General features: G+C 39.6%; 1 protein-coding gene across 1 annotated transcript in view; it reads left to right on the top strand.

Annotated features, from left to right (window-relative positions):
* LOC106846589 (zinc finger protein 709-like) overlaps positions 1–5,082 on the top strand; it is a 35,348-nt gene extending 30,266 nt beyond the window's left edge. The window contains exons 2-4 of the mRNA XM_044753790.2: positions 927–1,053; positions 1,257–1,317; positions 1,940–5,082. Coding sequence (XP_044609725.1) covers positions 927–1,053; positions 1,257–1,317; positions 1,940–3,335 — 1,584 coding nt within the window. The 3' untranslated portion in view covers positions 3,336–5,082. The remainder of the gene's footprint in view (positions 1–926; positions 1,054–1,256; positions 1,318–1,939) is intronic.
* Positions 5,083–19,450: the final 14,368 nt, after the last annotated feature.

Below are 19,450 nucleotides of genomic sequence, written 5' to 3' on the forward strand. Positions count from 1 at the left end.
AAGTCCTTCACATATTTTATAGTGATGGGCAAATTTACCATTAGACCATTGTGAACTCGTTGCATTTTGAAGTTTTTAACATCCCCTTCAAGACGAGCAAGACCTAGGGTACACTCTTAATGTTTGACCTGGAAGAGTTCTTATGGCACATTATTATCTCATTGTGTGTTGTAAAAATCGGTGGGGAGTAGCCTTGAGACCCATAAGTATAGGGATTTTATGGTCTAAGTTGTCATGCCTTCTTCCTTATGTCTGAGCTCTAAGTTCCAAATAAATTTTTAGCCCCATCAAATCATATATAGAAAGGAAGAGTCTATGATAAACATTACACAAATTAAAAGCAATGCTGCTTCACAAGAATATTTACATTCAGCCACCTGCATCTGCTTACTTGTAATGATGGCCTGGATGGTAGGACAATGCGACTTCTTGGCTTTGTTAAAAGTTTGATTACTGCCAGCTCCTGGACTCTGTTTGGTGATGGGACTGGACACAGGAGCTTCCAGTTCTTCACTATGTTTTTATCCATTGAAACTTCATACAGATTTGACCCTCTGCCTCATGGAGTGCTGTAACTGGTGGGTACTAAGAAAAGGTGAAACAATTTTTCTCACAAGGAACCATCACTCTTAAAAGGATAACATTTGTTTCATTTGCATAGTATTTCTCTAGTAGCTGAACATGCTCTGGACCCTGTAAACAGAGAAAAATGCAGTGTTATCACATTAAAATGTGTAAATAATTTCCATGTGTTCATGATGCTGTTAAATTGACAGTGTGTGTATAGAAAAAGTGAGTTTTTGATGACCATAGATTTAATGTTTAGAGATAACAGAATAAAATGTAACCTTCCTACAAATGAAATATAGGTCCTCAGTGTTGTTACGCATATGCATCCTACTCTGACCATATATGCAATGTTTTAGGACTCAGTGGCCATTGAGGATGTGGCTGTGAACTTCACCCCAGAGGAGTGGGCTTTACTGGATCCTTCACAGAAGAAACTCTACAGAGATGTGATGGAGGAAACCTTCAGGAACCTGGCCTCAGTGGGTAAGAATGAGGGCATTCCTTCACATCATCAAGGAGAGAACAAGTGTATCTTGCCCATCAACGTGGTTCCAAGATGTAGAATGTGGAAACAGGAGATGTTGTGTAACAACTAGAAATGGTCCTAGCTTATCATATACTTAGAATATAAAAATTTTTCTATAATTTCTAATATTTGGAATAAATTTTCTGGGTCTGCATTTCAGGAACAACATGGGACGATCGTGATATTAAAGATCAGTACCAACACGAAGAGAGGAAGCCAAGGTGAGTCACACAATAGAAAACAATGTCTTGTGAGAATTCTGGTATTTTATGAAAATTTTTTACAAAACAAATCAAATAATCCTTGCTTCAAATTTAGCTATTCTCAGAACATTTTCACAAAATATACTCTCTGAAATGTGATGTAGAGGTTCAGTTTTTGCAAAACAGTTCACTTGGAAATGTATTAACAAATCCTATATTTCAATATAATTGTTTAGATAATGACAAAGGTGAAGTCCTCTTGCAGAGCATTCAGTATATTTAATTTCTGAGCATTCAGAAAAGGCAGAAAACCCAGACTTTTCCTATAAGCCATAATAAATGTAACAAGTATAAAGGCATTAATGAAGAAATCATTAAAAATATGCTTCTCGGGGCCAGCCCTGTGGCTGAGTGGTTAAATTCACACGCTCCACTGCAGGCGGCCCAGTGTTCGTTGGTTTGAATCCTGGGTGTGGACATGGCATTGCTTGTCGAGCCACGCTGAGGCGGCATCCTACATACCACAACTAGAGGGACCCACAACTAAGAATATACAACTATGTCCTGGGGGGCTTTGGGGAGAAAAAGGAAAAAAATAAAAACTTAAAAAAAAAAAATTATGCTTCTCTTTTTTTTACAGGAATCCTGTGGTGGTGAGATTCTGTGAAAGTGAAGATGGTAACCAATGCGGAGAAAACTTCAGATGTGTTCCAAACCTCAATCTGAACAAGAAAACTACAGGAGCTAAACCATGGGAATGCACCGCATGTGGAAGAGTCTTCATGCATCATTCATCCCTTTATAGGCATGTTAAATATCACCCTGATCACAGACCACGTGACTATCAAAACCATAGAGAGAAGCCATATAAATGTAAGGAATGTGGGAAAGTCTTCAGATTTCCAAGTTTTCTTCAAATACACGAAAGAACTCACACTGGAGATAAACCCTATGAATGTAAAAAATGCAGTAAAGCCTTCACTTATTCCTCTTCTCTTCAAATACATGAAAGGGGTCACACTGGAGAGAAACCCTATGAATGTAAAGAATGCAACAAAACCTTCAGTTGTAATAGTTCTCTTCAAAAACATGACAGAATCCATACTGGAAAGAAACCGTTTGAATGTAAAATATGTGGTAAAGCCTTCAGGTTTCCCAGTAACGTTCAAGCACATGAAAGAACTCATACTGGAGAGAAACCTTATGAATGTAAAATATGTGGTAAAGCCTTCAGTTTACCCCAAAGTTTTAAAATACATCAAAGAATTCATACTGGAGAGAAACCCTATGAATGTAAAGAATGCAATAAAACCTTTCGTTGTAATAGTTCTCTTCAAAAACATGAGAGAATTCATACTAGAGAGAAACCTTATGAATGTAAAAAATGCAGTAAAGCATTCATTTCTCTCAGTTTACTTCAAGAACATAAAAGAATTCATACTGGGGAGAAACCATATGAATGTAAAACGTGCAGTAAAGCCTTCACTTCTTCCAGCTCTCTTCAGATACATGAAAGAATTCACACTGGAGAGAAATCCTATGAATGTAAAGAATGCAGTAAAGCCTTCGGTTCTAATAGTTCTCTTCAAAAACATGAAAGAACTCACACTGGAGAGAAACCTCATGAATGTAAAAAATGCAGTAAAGCCTTCACTTCTTCCAGTTCTCTTCGAGTCCACGAAAGAACTCATACTGGAGAGAAGCCTTATGAATGTAAAAAATGCAGTAAAGCATTCACTTGTTCCAGTTCTCTTCGAGTACATGAAAGAATTCACACTGGAGAGAAACCCTATGAATGTAAAGGCTGTGGGAAAGCATTCAGTTCTTCTGGTTCTCTTCAGAAACATGGGAGAACTCATACTGGAGAGAAACCCTATGAGTGTAAATTATGTGGTAAAGCCTTCCGTTTTCCCAGTAACATTCAAGCGCATGAAAGAACTCATACTGGAGAGAAACCCTATGAATGTAAAGAATGTGGGAAAGCATTCACTTCTTCCAGTTCACTTCAAAAACATGAAAGAATTCATAATAGATAGAAACCATTTCAGTGTAAAAACGTAGTCAAGTGTTTAGTTTTCTCAGTTCACTTCCACTACATGAAAGTCGTCACACTGGAGAGAAATCCTGTGAATGTCAGTAAAATGAGAAAGCCTTTAATTCTCTTGAAAGTTTTCAAGGATATGCGACAATGCACACTAGAGGAAAATCCGTGTAAATGGAAGCAATATGGGAAAGACCTTTGTCATCCCAGTTCTTCCTGAAGTCATGAAAGGACTCACTTGATAAACACCTCTTGAATGTAAACACCATGGGAAAGACTTCAATTGGCCTGCATCCTTCCATGTGAAACTCCCACCAAAAAGAAATGTAAGTCATATGAGAAAGCTTCATGGAAATGAATTTTATCTAGTGTTCTGGAAAACTTGCAGCATGAAAACTTGTAATGATATTGTTTACCAAGCCTCTTTCTTAAGTGCAACATTGGATTGTGGATTTCTATTAATAACTTTCACAAATAATTATTGAGGTGAAATAATACTCTAAGTCACCCTTCAATACTGCGTAAACACTAATAGGTGGTGCTTTTTCCTAAATCAGTTAATATTTTCTGTAATTGTTTTAGTTCTTCTATGTTAAGGGGCCATTGAAAAGTGACAGTTTCTAGTCCTTGGGGTTTCTTTACTGACTTTATGTTGCAGTTCCAGGATATGCCTAATGTGTTGTACATATTCCACATTTCTTAGAGAAAGCTCCTTTTCTGAGGTGGTGGGTATAGGAGCCTGTGTGCATTTTCTATTCTGCTGAACTGTTGAGATAAATTTTTGTGTGTGGCAAGATAATCAAAGTAGATACTTTCCCGTGAATTCTTATTTTCCTATTTGGGCCTTTGCTCTTTGTCTTCACTGGTATTTGGTGAATAGACTTTGAATTAAGTAGAGTCTTGTGATAGAGCAGCAAAATCTAGAGCTGGACCTATCACCCCAAACTGCATTATGTCAGTGAGGGTAAATTTATGTACTGTGTCTTTAAGAATCCATTGCCTTTAAGGTTCCATGTTGGGATTAACCTAGAGCCTGCGATTTGGAAGTTCAGAAGCAAACAAGGCATTAGGCAGATTTTGGAGCCACCATGCAAGGAGAGAGCGAGTTACGTAGGAGCTTCAAGTACACTGTCTCCCAGCGATTATCTGTATTCTTTGCCCTTCTACTCAAGAATCTTGAAAACCATCCACAACTGTTTCATTTCCATTTTCTTATAGGTGTATTTTCTGCTGATGTTTGCAGAAATTTCACATCAAAGACACATAAGAGTTAGGATTTTTCTGTGAGGCCTGTTGTCCCCATCAGGAAACTAATTCAGACTTTTCTGGTGAGGACTCTGATTCCCCTCTTCTATAAATGGTATCTGAATAACGTCCAATGTGTATAGGAAACACTTAGCTGTTAATTGTGGCAGTGAGCACGTTTTCCTGATTCACCACCACAACTACAATGGGGCATAAAAAGAAGGTCCTGGGACGTTGTTTCTCTGCTGCACTGTGCAGCGGCTGCCTTGACCCACTTCTTCCATGAGAACAATCCCCTTCTCATGTCAGGGAGACTGTGTGTTTCCTCTTACTTGTAGCTGAATGTATTCCCTTTATTTGTTTTGAATAATGTTTGTATGTCATTAAAACTGTGTGCATTTCCTTGAGAAATCAACACTTCTGTAGTTGTGTCATTGATATATTTTATAAACTACTTTTCATTTCCTCAGAATATATTAAAATTCATTTTAATCATGGATTTTCAGATATACTTTGCAGTTTTCTTTATTTAATCATCATACGTTATGAGTCAATTTTATCGTGTGCTTACAAATTCAGGTATTTCTTCAGGCAAACTTTATTTTTTATTGTTTTATACTTGCAGTTTTTGTCATGAAACTAACATCTATTTGTCCTTATTCCAAAACTAAAAAATCCTGTTTTTTTAGAGGCCCTCTTCCAGTGACCTGCAGGGCTGCACCTGTAGTCAAAGAGGGGGAGATAATGAATTCTACTAAGATTGACGGAAGATGATCAAGAACTGTGAGGTTTAACAGAAACAGGGTGCTCAAAAGGACTTCTTAAAGATTTTGACCTGTGTTAAAAGATTTGATTGCTATTCAAGGAAGCAGGTCATTTTCTGTATTGACAGCTGTGAGGAGGTCAACTTAATTCTATCTTTGGGGAGCATTTTCTCATTGGTAAACCTAATCCTTGTTTTCTAGAAGGCAAGAACAATGTAGTGAAGCTAAGCTTACTTTGTCAGCCATTTTAGTAAGATGAAGGGAATATTATTTTTATGACTTAGAATTTTATCTTTTATCAGTTTAACTGGCATGGTTGCAAAATACTTTGTGTTCTCTTTAGTGACTCTAAACTTTTGCTGAAGGATGTATGTGACACTTTTCTCTGCCACTGGATACAGGCCACCTCCTGGTCCTCTGGAACAGCTTTTGCCTTTCCTACTTATCGTCAAAGCGTGGATGTAATTCCTATGGTGAATTAGACACTGTTTAGCATACGGAACCTGAGTTAAAATATAGAAGTTCAGTTCTTCATCTACATAATATTTTTAATAGCTCCTGTATGTCTCAACTGAGGCCTTTGAGTTTAGGTAAATCGTGAGACAATACAAACCTAGGAAGGGACAGAGACAGGACCACTATGCCAATCAAGCCTTTCTTTCTGTGCTCTTGATGCTAATGTTTCAGCATCCCTCACCTGCCTGCACTCTAGAGTCAGTGTACCCATGTAGCAGAAAGAAGGCGTGGTAGGGTTTGGATATAGTGCCATGAAACTAACAAGTTCCTGCCATCCTGGTGTTTATATGTTTGTGGGAAAACAGAAGTGATTAATAAATGGTACAGCTTTATCTTATAAGATGACAGTAACAGTTGAAGAAAAGTAAAGACTAACGTTGAGCTAATAGGGAGGCTGAGATGTGTATGTATCTTTTCTGTCATGGTGGGAGCCTCAGAAAGTCAGGATGTCATTAATACTATTATCTGAGGCTTCCTGTTTATGTAAGGCACAGATATTTGTTATGTCTTCTTCTGTTTAACATCATTTGTGAGGATTTTTGTTTTACCTTTAAAAATTTTCCTTGTGGGCCGGCCCTGCGGCCGAGTGGTTAAGTTCGCATGCTCCATTTCAGCAGCCCAGGGTTTCGTCGATTCAGATCCTGGGCACGGACGTGGCACCGCTCATCAAGCCATGCTGAGGTGGCATCCCACATGCCACAACTAGAATGACCCACAACTAAAAATATACAACTATGTACTGGGGTGCTTTGGGGAGAAAAACGAAAATTAAAATCTTTAGAAAAAATTTTCCTTGTTAGAGAGTTAGGCATTTTCATGTTGCTGCTATACAGACTGAGTGTGCAACGTACACCCCAGTAAACCATGGAGTTCCTGCCACTTAGACAGTGGCCTTCACCTGCCCTGTTCTAGCTCATCCTGAGTGAATTCTATGAGTAGAGTGACATCTATGTGAGTGCGCTGTGATCTCCCCGTGGAAACACCACAAAGCTCTGGCTGGTTAGAGGCAACCATCCCAGGAATAATTGAGTGAGCTGCAGAGAGAGGGTGTAATTTTGAATAATATCCTAATTTACTGTAAAGAGAGAAATGGGAAATTTTCAACCTCTTTTCATCACAGGAGTGGCTGGAAGTTTTTAGATTCAGTGATCCACAGAGCCCTGGAGCCCAGGTAGCTGTGCACAGGTTTCCTTTCCATGTGCTCAGACGTCCAGCACGTGCTGTGGGAAAGTGGGAAACAGCAGTAACAGCTTTGAGGTTTAAAACAGCAATGGGAATGGGATGTTTTCCACTTTTTAGTGTTAACTTATGTATTGCAGGGGTTTGTTTAAATGGGCACCACAGGAATGTTGTTTTGAAGTCAAGGTGTTTTTCATCTTTAGGTGGCAGTATTTCTATACGTTTGTAAAAACTCATGAGTGCACATGAAATGTTTTTTATATGTTTATATTTGGTTATTCGTAATTATTAGAAAATGAATACTATAATTGCTTTCATATACTAGGAGAATGTTAAGCTCTCCTGAGCCTTGATATTGATGTGTTCAGCTCTTTTTTCCACCACTGTGGATCCTTCTTATGAAGACTGCAGGACTCAGAAGGACTCAGTCCTCAACAGGACTTCCTTGCAACCCTGTCTTCATTGAGAAAACACCCCTAAGGTTGCACCTGCCCTCATCTCCTACTTATAACTAACACTGAAGTAAAAGGGCTCCCAGAATCTGTCCTTGAGATTAAATTGGGTTCTGTGGACAGATGTTTAGAAATACTGTGGTTCTAAAACAAAAAGGTGTATCCCAAATGGGATCTGCCTGAAGACATCCTCATTCATGTGCGTCAGCATCAGTTGTTTTCACTGCCATCCGTAGACCATTTCCAGCTCTTCATTTCCCATCTCAAGCCTACTCTGTGCCTGCTGACTTGGAAACATCTTTAGAAATCCACACATGTCCCACTCTGAAAAATTTCTCTGAGGCAACAGGACGGGGCTGTGAGGTAAGTGGGTGACAAGCAGTGGTAGAACCCATGTCATGGGCACATTCTGTCAGCCACAGTGACCACAAACATCACATTCTTACAACACTTAGAAATTGAGTGACTTTGAATTGGGAAACAAAGGGCTTTTTTGAAATAGCTGTCCTCCGTTAGCATCTCCCTTCACACCCCTTTACCATAAAGGCTTCAGCAGCCTCCCACTACGCATCCAAGAGTCAATAATCAACTGCTCACAGTGGACATATGTTGCCCAAGGCATTCTTCTACCAACTCTATTCTCATCCATTTCTGCTCACGATTAGAGAAGCCACTGATGGGCACTAATTCTATGTATAAATGGAGGCCCTCTCAAGGCCTGAGTTCATCCTCTGCAGCCAGCATCCTGTTTTGGGCCGTGAATGCAGCACCCCTCCTTGCTAATCAGAGGGCTTTTCCTTGAAGAGAGATGGGTACTTAGAGGATGGAGCCAAAAGTGGTGCTTCTGGCATATCCTACTTGGAGGAGGAAGTGTGTTCCCCTCTTTTCTCATTGATAGAATCCATTGTGGGGGAGGTCACTTCATTTTCAGGCACAATGGCCCCTCAGAGGGTCACCTGGGAGCACTGAGTAACTAGGGTCTCATCTGCTTTGTAGACAGTGTGCTGCCACCACACCTGATGGAGTCCAGTGCAGAGATGCCGCATTCTTTTCCTACCAACAGGCCATCTTAGATCAAAGATTGGACCCAAGCACCAGATCAATTAGCCAAACTCCAGACAATCATGCTAACAATAGAGAATTCCCTGCCCAATAATTGAACTCGTGTTCACGTTTTTACAGATCCTTTGGCCATTGCCAGTGATCTAGCTGTCTCGTCCCGTCAGTAACAAGTCCTTATCCAAGGTCGCCCCTATGACATAAAGGACTCTGGGAACATCTTGCCTCACAATAACCAAGTACAAATCAGGTCACTCTTTCTTCTGCACATATCAAACCTCAGTCTGCAGAGGCTTATGTCATCGCTCAGGGTGATAAATGGACCCAAATTTACGAGACACATACCAACACCTCAGACCTGATAGTGTTATTCTTGGGTGTTTGATCCAACATAATATGAAACCATTTGGAGGTCTCTAACCTAAAGGTTTAGGCAAAATTGAAGAGACTTCCCTCCTCTGCCGTGGATACCTTAGTGAGAGACCAAAGCAGCCAATGTGAAAAAACAAGTAACTAGTAATACAATTGAAGGACACGCCCTCCAGGCTGAGGAACGGTCCCTACAGCTGATGGCGAATCAGGCATACTTAGTGCCCCTCACCACCTCTTCTGGGGCACTTGTTATGCTCAGAACATGGTATAAACTTCTAGAGAGAAATTTCTTAAGCTATCAAACATCCTCTTGAAACCAAAATGCAAGGGCTCACCAAGACACTCTAGAAATTATTGATACTATCAAGTCATTTATCAAAATACAAAACACTGGGCTCTTGAAAACGGTTTTTGGTGGACCTTGTACCTCTCTTACAACCCTGGGCTACCCCCTCATAGGCTGGCTAATGGCTCACTGAGACAAGCCTTGCTTTCCTCTTAATAAGCCTGCCTGCTGTTTGAGTCGTCAATTAGATTCATGCCCAGTCTTTCGGGCCTAGTACTTTGTCCTGATCATCAGGCTCATTGGCACCTTTAAGTAGAGCCTTTCTATACTAGTCCTTTCAGAACGGTCAGTCTTTGGTTTACTGTAATAGTGCCCCCTGGCCACCACTCTTAGATCCCACTCCCAGGTCTTCTTCCTAATGTCACCTGTAGTCTGTGTGCCCTGCATGTCAGTGCTTCATTTTGGTCACACGCCCTCCAAACCCTTCGATCCCATCAAACACAAATATGCTGTTTTCCTACCATTTGCACTTGTGTTTATTGTTGTGGGAGTCACTGGTACTGACCTGGGCACGCATGATGTCATTCAAGAAACACAGCATTAATGCCAATCAAGAAATGTCCAAAACACTCAAAATTCATGAAGCAGACAGCTAGTGTTTGAGATGTTTTCCCTGAAGGGAAACCCCCTGGCAGCCATGGTAGCTGATAACTACTTGGGTTCAGACTATTTATTAACCAGCCAGGGAGAGCTCTGTTCCCTAAAAGGGCTGCTCGCTGCATGTGGGCAGGCTGCACTGGCAGGGTGACACCAATACCAATGAGAGGCTAACATAGAGAATTACTGTGTACTGGGAGGAGAAAGGATGGGAGCCAGAAAATTTCTAGGAACACATGAACTGTAGTAGATAGAATGTTGGAGAGAGAGTATGGATTATCTTCAGAGTTAAAAACTGGGTTGGGGCAGTCATATGGGCCCCCAATTCACGAATGTTTCCTTCAGCAGCCCAACCTGGTTGTCATAGTGAAGATCAGCAGAAAACGCCTCCTGCTTCATGCAGGACATGGGGGAAAACATTCTGATGTATACAACAAGCATTTGGTTGTCTGTAATGTAGACCATCCCTCAAAGGAAACTCATGTGCCAAAGTCTTCTCTGATTGGGAAAGTGCAAAGAGACACCTGCAGTCACTTCAGGTTCCTCTCTGACAGAAGTGGAGGAAATATGAGTGCTCACATCTTGTTCTGAAGTTCACGGTCCAGGGATTCTCTACCAGCAAACATTGCAGGTTTCATCATCACATGAGAGGACGTTTCCCTTTCAAATACCTGACACCATATGGGCAGGGCCCAGGATAGAAACACTGGAGGAAAACAGCTGCAAGACACAGACTCTACTTAAGAGGGAGTTTCTAGGGAAACCCAACACACCAGGGAGATAAGTGCAAGGACACTGCAGACCACGAAGCCCCTGACCCCTCCAGCCACAGCAAACACTAAACATAGTCTGACACCTCTTCAAGAAATCGTAACACCTCACACTAAAGGCCTATTTATCTCAAATCTTACTGGGAAAAGTCAGAAGTAACTGGAAATTAAATAACACACTCTGGGAGCTGGCCCCGAGGCCAAGTGGTTGAGTTTCTGCACTCCACTTTGGTGGCCCAGGGTTTCACCATTTTGCATCCTGGGCGCAGATATGGCACTGCTCATCAGGCCATGCTGAGGTGGTGTCCCACGTGCCACCACTAGAATAAACAAATGGGACTTCATCAGACTAAAGAGCTTCTTCAAGGCAAAGGAAAACAGGATTGAAACTAAAAAACAACCCACTAACTGGGAAAAAATATTTGCAAGTCATACATCTGACAAAGGGTTAATATCCATAATATATAAAGAACTCACACAACAACAAAAAAATCAAACAACCTGATCAAAAAATGGGCAGGAGACATAAACAGACATTTCTCCAAAGAAGATATACAGATGGCCAATAGGAACATGAAAAGATGTTCATCATCGCTGATCATCAGGGAAATGCAAATGAAAACTACACTAAGATATCACCTTACACCCATTAGAATGACAAAAATAACTAAAACAAATAGTAACAAATGTTGGAGGGGTTGTGGAGAAACAGGAACCCTCATACACTGCTGGTGGGAATGCAAACTGGTGAAGCCACTATGGACAACAGTATGGAGATTTCTCAAAAAATTAAAAATAGAACTACCATATGTCCCAGCCATCCCACTACTGGGTATCTACCCAAAGAGCTTGAAGTCAGCAATCCCAAAAGTCCCATGCACCCCTATGTTCACTGCAGCATTATTCACAATAGCCAAGACGTGGAAGCAACCTAAGTGCCCAGCAACAGATGATTGGATAAAGAAGATGTGTGGTGTATATATACAAGGGGATACTACTCAGCTGTAAAAAAGGATAAAATCGTCCCATTTGCAACAACATGGATGGATCTTAAGGGAATTATGTTAAGTGAAACAAGCCAGATAGAGAAGGACAATCTCTGTATGACTCCACTTATATGAGGAATTTAAACATGTGGACAAAGAGAACTGATTAGTGGCTACCAGGGGAAAGGTGGGGTGGGGGGCAGCCACAAAGGGTGAAGGGGTGCACCTACAACAAGACTGACAGACAATAATGTACAACTGAAACTTCACAAGATTGTAACCTATCAACTCAATAAAAGTTAACTTAAAAAAATTTTACTTTTAATTATGGTAGTAGAAATGTACCATAAAATTTACACTTCCACCATGTTGTAAGTGTATAGTTCAGTTGTAGCACCTGTCAGAAATTTCTTTCTTTTTCAAGCTAAGACAACATTCTAAGTATTTACCAATTTTATTTAATCCACTCATCTGTTGATGGGCACTTGGGTGACTTCCACCTTCTGGCTATTGTGAATAATGCTGATATAACACATGAATGGATATGGCTGTTTAAGTCGCTGCCTTCAGTTCTACTTCAATTTTGAAAAGTAGAATTGCTAGTTCAGATGATAACTCAGTTTGTGATTTTTTAAAAAATTCCCATCATGTATTCATATCATCAAGATTTTATACGCCCAGTGATAGTGCACAAGGGCTCCAAAGGCTGTGTTCACTCTCTTGATGGTGTCCTTTGAAGCACAAAAGTCATGCATTTCATGAAGTCCAAATTACCTATTTTTTTCCATTTTTGTTCTTGGTGCATTATGTAACAATTCTTTGTGAAATCAAGGTTAGGAAGCTTTTCCTATGCTTTATCTAAGTGTGTTATAGTTTACTCTTATGTTTAGGTCTTTATCCTTTCTCATAAATTATTGTATGTCATATCATCTAACGATGAAACGTGTCTTCTGCATATGGCTATCTACTTTGCCGAGCACAAATTCGTGAAAAGAATATTCTCACCTCATAACTGGCACTTTTTTCAAATATCAGTGGACCACAAAACTATGGGTTAAGTTCTCAAATCTCAACCTGTTCCACAGATCTGTGTGTCCACCATTGTGTTACTACCACACACTCTTGATTACCATTGCATATGACAAAGTCTGAAATCAGGAAATTTTAGTCCTAACATGTTCCTTTTCTTTTTCAAGATTGCTTTGGCTATTCTTGTTCCATTGCAATTCCCCATAATTTTAGGAAAGAGCTTCCCAATTTGTATAAAGACATAAGCTTGGATCATGACAGGCGTGTGCTGAATCTCAGATTGTTTGGGGAATAGTGCCACTTCAACAGTCATCTGATTAATGAAATTGGGATGTTTTCCCATTTATTTTTATATTTTTAATTTCTTTGGACCATATTTTGCAGCTTCTGAGTATTCATTTTGTACATCTTTTGTTAAATTTATCCCTACGTATTTTATTCCTTTTGATTTTACTGTCACTGCATTTCTTAATTTCAGTATCAGATTGTTCATTGTAAGTGTATAGAAATAAAATTGATTTTTATATTTTGACTTTGTATCCTACCATTTTGCTGATCTTAATTATCAGTTCCAATAATTCACTTAGTGAATTCCTTAGAGTATTCTAAAAACAAGATACCTCAGCTGGAAGTAGAGATAAATTTAACATCTTCCTAACAACCTTTATGCATTTTATTACCCTTCCTCGCTGTAACGGTTTTGGCTAAAATCACCAGTATATTATAAAATAGAAGCATGAAAAGCAGACATCCTTCCTTGGTTCCTTATTTTCAAGGGAAAGCATCCAGTTTTTTCCAATTAAATATACTATTAGCTGTGTTTTCCATAGACACTCATTATGACATTAGGAAATTTCCTTCTATTCCTGGTAATCCAAGTGCTTTAATCATGAAAGGGTACTGGATTTTGTCCATTACTTCCCCTGAAGCCTATTGAAATGATCTGCCATTTTTGTTTATAATCTGTTGATATCCTTTATTAAATAAATGGATTTTGAGATATTAACCCAACCTTTCATCCCTAGAATAAATCGCACTGGATCCTGGTGTATGATTCTTTTATATACTGAAACCTTGGTGGAAGGGTGTCAGTCCTTTAGCATCCAGGCTACATCCCAGTTCTTTGAGGAATTGAGAGCAACTGTCCTGATCCCACAAATCCTTACAGAACTAGAAGTGCAGCTCTGCAGGCATATAAATTCCTCTCACCATGCCCCAAACCTCCCCTCTTCATCCCCAAAGGCGTACACATTATTGGCCTTCTTGGACAAACCGGCATCCCTTCCCTGTCCCTCTGAGACGTAAATGTGAAAGTGTGAACTTCAGGGAAATTATTCTTATGAGAAGAAAAATGAAAGGGGAAAGGTCATTTGAAACATGGACAAATCAAAATCTTTCTGGCATTTCTCCACAGATTATTAGTGAAAGTCTTTATTCATCTGAGCAGGTAACCTTAACTTATTCCACCTACCAGAAAAACAACTCAGATCCAACTACTTAATAACTAGTGAGTTTTACATTATCATACTTGTCTCATGGCTAAAATTTTAAAATGAAAATAGAAGGTTACTGTTTGCATTTATCTGTATGTGTTGTAGACAGCTGGTGTTTTTCCACCTGTGGGTGGTATTACTAAAATTAATTTGTAAAAGTGTTCTATTTAATTGGCTTAAACAAACAAGGGCTTAGTATTCATAAAATTCTCAAAACTATAGTAGAAACTAACCCAAATGCTTTTCAGGTTCACATGATCTGGGAAAATATTTGATACTAAGGCTAGTTTAAGTTTGTTGACTCAATTAAAATGGACGATTTTAGAGTTATCAACATTGAATATAATACAGGCATACAACTCTTATTCCACCTGGGTTTATTCATCAAGTGAATTCATGTGATCTCTTACAAGATTTGTCATCAAGAAAAATTAGTTTGGGTGATGGCTGACTTTGTCTAATGTCTAAGGAAGTTTTTGTGGTTCATCAAAACATAGTTGTTTAGAATAAGCAAATTAAATAGATGAAAGTAAGAAACTTCAAAGGTAAACAGTTTAAATAGTCTCTCCAAATGTTTTTGGTAATCTGTAACTTTAATGTTTTGCTGAGTTAAGTTATATGAAGAGGTAAGTGAAATTCATTGAATAGCAAGATCACTTCCGACTACCAGGAAATACTCAAACATTACTGAACATTAAGTTTATCCACTTTTTGCTTCCTTCTTCTGTTAGTAAATATGTCTTGTGCCATGATGAAAAATTTACTATGAGAAAGCACATGTTCCTAAAAAAGTTTATAACTGCCTGCTTCTTAGGTTTCACTAGATGTTAAAAATTTTTAATGGTTAAAAATTCTAATATGTGTAATTAAAACTACTAAAAAATGAAGAAAAGGAATTCTGTGTGTGGTTATGGCTGGCTAAGATTGGAATAAATTTAGACCCCAGCCCCGTGGCCGAGTGGTTAAGTTCGTGCACTCCGCTTGGGTGGCCCAGGGTTTTGCTGGTTCAGATCCTGGGCACAGACATGGCACCACTTGTCAAGCCATGCTGAGGTGGTACTGCACATGCCCCAACTAGAAGGACCCACAACTAAAAATATTTAACTATGTACCCGGGCATTTGGGGAGAAAAAGGAAAAATAAAATCTTTAAAAAAAAAAATTGGAATAAAATTAATTAAGTAAATGAGTTTTAATACAAAAGAAAGCTGCTGCAAAATTAGTATTTGGTTTTCTCTCTGTTTAAGGAACAAAGTTTTCTTGAAGTATTGGTCTGTCCTTGATGATAAGAGATTATAAAACGTTTGTTGCTTTGCCTTTTTAAGTAATCTGCAAAAAGAAAAGAAAAACAAAGATCTTGTGGGTCTGGCCCCGTGGCTGAGTGGTTAAGTTCGCGCACTCTGCTGCAGGCGGCCCAGTGTTTCGTTGGTTTGAATCCTGGGCGCAGACATGGCACTACTCATCAAACCATGCTGAGGCAGCATCCCACATGCCACAATTAGAAGGACCCACAACGAAGAATGTACAACTATGTACCGGGGGGCTTTGGGGAGAAAAAGGGAAAAAAATAAAATCTTTAAAAAAAACCCCCAAAAAACAAAGATTTTGTGTCTTGTCAAAACAATCACCTATGTTCCATGTGTTTTTCATCAGGTCTTTGCTTCGTTAAATCCAGTACTCTCAGTATTAAAAGAGCTAAATTGGGGCAGCCCTGCGGCCACTTGGTTAAGTTCGCATCCTTTTCTTTGGCGGCCCAGGGTTCACCATTTGGATCCTGGGCTCGGACCTACACAGTGCTCACCAAGCCATGCTATGGTGGCACCCCACATAGAGGAACTAGAAGGACTTATACAACTAGGCTATACAACTATGTACTGGGGCTTTGGGGAGAAAAAAAAGGAAAAAGAGGAAGATTGGCAATGGATATTGGCTCAGGGCAAATATTCCTCATCACACATACACACACAAAAGTTAAATTTTGCTCACAACAATGTAAACTTCTGTATTTGTCTTTGAAATTTTTTATTGTAACTTTGGACAATTAAGTATTGTTTCATAGGGATCTGTGATCCTATTTAGGCAAGTATCTAAAACCTTTTGATATTTTTGACAAAGTTCCATAAATGCAATTCTGAATAAAGTCTCTTTGACTTTGAACTAACTTTGGATTTTTCCAGAGGGACTCTGGAACATCTCAAAGAATTAGTTCTCTCTCCTTAAAAATGGAGATGTTAAACTAAATAGGCTTATTTGATATGCCAAATTACATGGGAAGCACTGGCAAAGAAGAACGAATACTAACCCTTCTTTATGTTGTGTCTGTACAGGTATACGTTCTAAGTGTTCCAAAAATTGTGTTAAATTCCTGGAAATCTGACATGTCCTGCTATTATGTTATCAGTCAAAATTCCAGTTATTATCTTAGAATGTTGAATGTTCCAAAACTAACCAATTTTCCTTCTCATTCCATTATAGCGAACTCTTGTCAGATCTTTAACCACGGGCATTTTAAGTCTTGTCATTTACAGAGAGTCCTTGTTTCACTCTGATGCTTACACAAAAGAGTTCCTGCAACAGCGCCTCACCTTCAAGGAGATGCAAGGAAAGGACTTTTTTTTTTTTAATGAGTTAATGATAGGTTACAATCTTGTGAAATTTCAGTTGTACATTAATGTTTGTCATTCGTGTTGTAGGTGCACCACTTCACCCTTTGTGCCCACCCCCCACCCCACCTTTCCCCTGGTATCCACTAAACTGTTCTCTTAGTCCACATTTTTAAATTCCTCATATGAGTGGAGTCATACACAGATTATCCTTCTCTCGCTGGCTTATTTCACTTAACATAATTCCCTCGAGGTCCATCCATGTTATTGCAAATGGAATGATTTTGTCCTGTTTTGCAGCTGAGTAGTATTCCATTGTATATATGTACCACATCTTCTTTATCCATTCGTCTGTTGCTGGGAACTTAGGTTGCTTCCACGTCTTGGCTATTGTAAACAGTGCTGCAATAAACATTGGGGTGCACAGGACTTTTGGGATTGCTGACTTCAAGCTCTTTGGATAAATACCCAGTAGTGGGATGGCTGGGACATATGGTAGTTCTATTTTTAATTTTTTGAGGAATCTCCATACTGTTTTCCATAGTGGCTGCAGCAAGGAAAGGACTTTTGACGAGTACTAATTTCTGACAACTTTAAGATCATAAAAATGAACTGCTGAGAATAGAGACTGCTCTGAAATCTCCTTCAAAGAAGCTACACCAGGTCCTCCTCACTACGCAGATGACAGCCACACTTAGGGGACTCGTACCTTGGATACAGATCTCACAGCTGAAGAAGGCCCCACCCAACATCTGGTCCTGTGCAGACGCTGGACACCTCCACATCAGATTGGTGAGAGAGACAAGTAATTCATATCAATGTACATTGCTTCTTCTAAGATGCCAGATCAACTTCCTGTTAGTAAAGTCCTCACTTTTTTTCTTTCTTTAGTCTGGCATTGGATTGGAAAGATAATGCCATCATCCATATTCCTCAGGCCATTGCTAAGGAGGGCAACCTCTGGAATTTAGACTGACTTTTATTTCAGGCTAGGAGAAAATCTAACTGACCCCTGGCTTCAATGGGCAAGTGCAACAGTCCCTGTGAATGAATCTATTAAGAATGCCACCTTAGTGAGAGTGGTTTGTGCCCTTACAGGATTGATCTTTGTCTGTACTGGTTATCTTTCTCCTTAGGCTCTGAATGCCCGGATGGCTGGCACCTAACTGGGCAAGACCTCTCAGGTTATCTGACTGTTCCACTAACTTTTCACAAGTGAACTCAGACATCTCACTGGTTGACTCTCCTGAATTTACATCACTGAGATCGAAAGGACCTACCAGGAGGCATTCAGGACTCAGGATTCACTCCCTTTGACAGGGCCGCACTAACCTGGTTAGGAGTAAAGGTAAATGAGGATATAATTAGACAACCTCTCCTTAGCTCTTGAAGACGTTGCAAAATCCACAGCTAAGACAAGAGCTGCCCAACAAAGACCCTTAGATTCTGTGGCCAAAGTTGTTCTTGGTAACAGAATAGCCCTTGATTCTCTTTTAACTGAGGAGGTGTCTGTGCTGTGGCCAACACCACCTGCTGCGCCTGAATGAACACTTCTGGGGAAGGTGAAACTCAGCAAGGCACTTGGCTTTTTCAAAAAGTTGACTCCTTCAATGGAGACCTTCTTTGTCCTGTATCATTTTGATTTGTTTGGGTCTTGGGGACCATGGCTCCAAATTGTACTACAGATATTAGAAGAGAAGAGAATTATCCTGCTTATTATAATCATAATTAACTCCCTGGTGTGTCATATAATCTCAAAACCTTTAAATGCATGTTTGCAGCTGCTAACCACCAAGCAAATGATCTCCCTAAGACCGGAACATCAGGAAAGGATTAAAGAGAATGACTGACATAATGATTGTGAACCTGAAGACTTGACCTGTGAATGTCACAGGGGTTAAGCAAAAAGGTCATGACCTCTGCATACCATCCAAAGGAACAACAGAAATTGAGAGAATTCCAGAGCAGAAGCTGAGAGCAGTGCTAATGCCTTAAATTTGATCTCATCTCTAAGTTAAGCTGAGACAGATCAAAAAGGGGGAAATTTTGAAGAAGAAAACCACAGGCCCAAATGGAGTCACTACTGCTATGCTGACATCACCAAACCAGAGCTTAATACCCAACCTAACCGCAGCCGTAACCTTCCCCAGGAATGCAGTCTGACCGTCAGTCTAGGATTCTCTGGTCAGCACCAATGAGGCAATGTGCCACATGGGCCTCTCCATCCCCCAAAGGAAGAGGAAGTCATCCACCTAAACAGAACCTTTTGTCCACAGGAGAGGTAAAGTTGCCTAAAATAATCCTTTTTTCTGTTTATCACTTCCTTGCCCTGCCTTTAAAACTTTTCATTTTCTGTAGCCCTTGGGAGTTCCTCTCTACTTGCTAGATAAGATGGTGCCCAACTGATGATGGATTGCTCAATGAGGCCAATTAGATCTTTAAAATTTATTCTGTTGAATTTTTGGTATTCAATACTATTAAAAGTAAAATATAGTTCATACACATTTTTTGTTTACCATGAACTGTTTATTGTAAATATCTAGTTTCAAAAGCTCAGCCTGAGATTTAAAAGTGTGCCTGAAGGCTGTCCCTAGCATGTCTTCTCGAACTGGCATGTAGAATCCCCATGCTCATGTAGATAAAATAATGTAAACTGCTCATAAATTGCACTGTTAATACTTCCAAGTATTTTCACTATTT

This window comes from Equus asinus, chromosome 20, assembly GCF_041296235.1.
Source record: "Equus asinus isolate D_3611 breed Donkey chromosome 20, EquAss-T2T_v2, whole genome shotgun sequence".
Classification (NCBI taxonomy): Eukaryota; Metazoa; Chordata; class Mammalia; order Perissodactyla; family Equidae; genus Equus; species Equus asinus.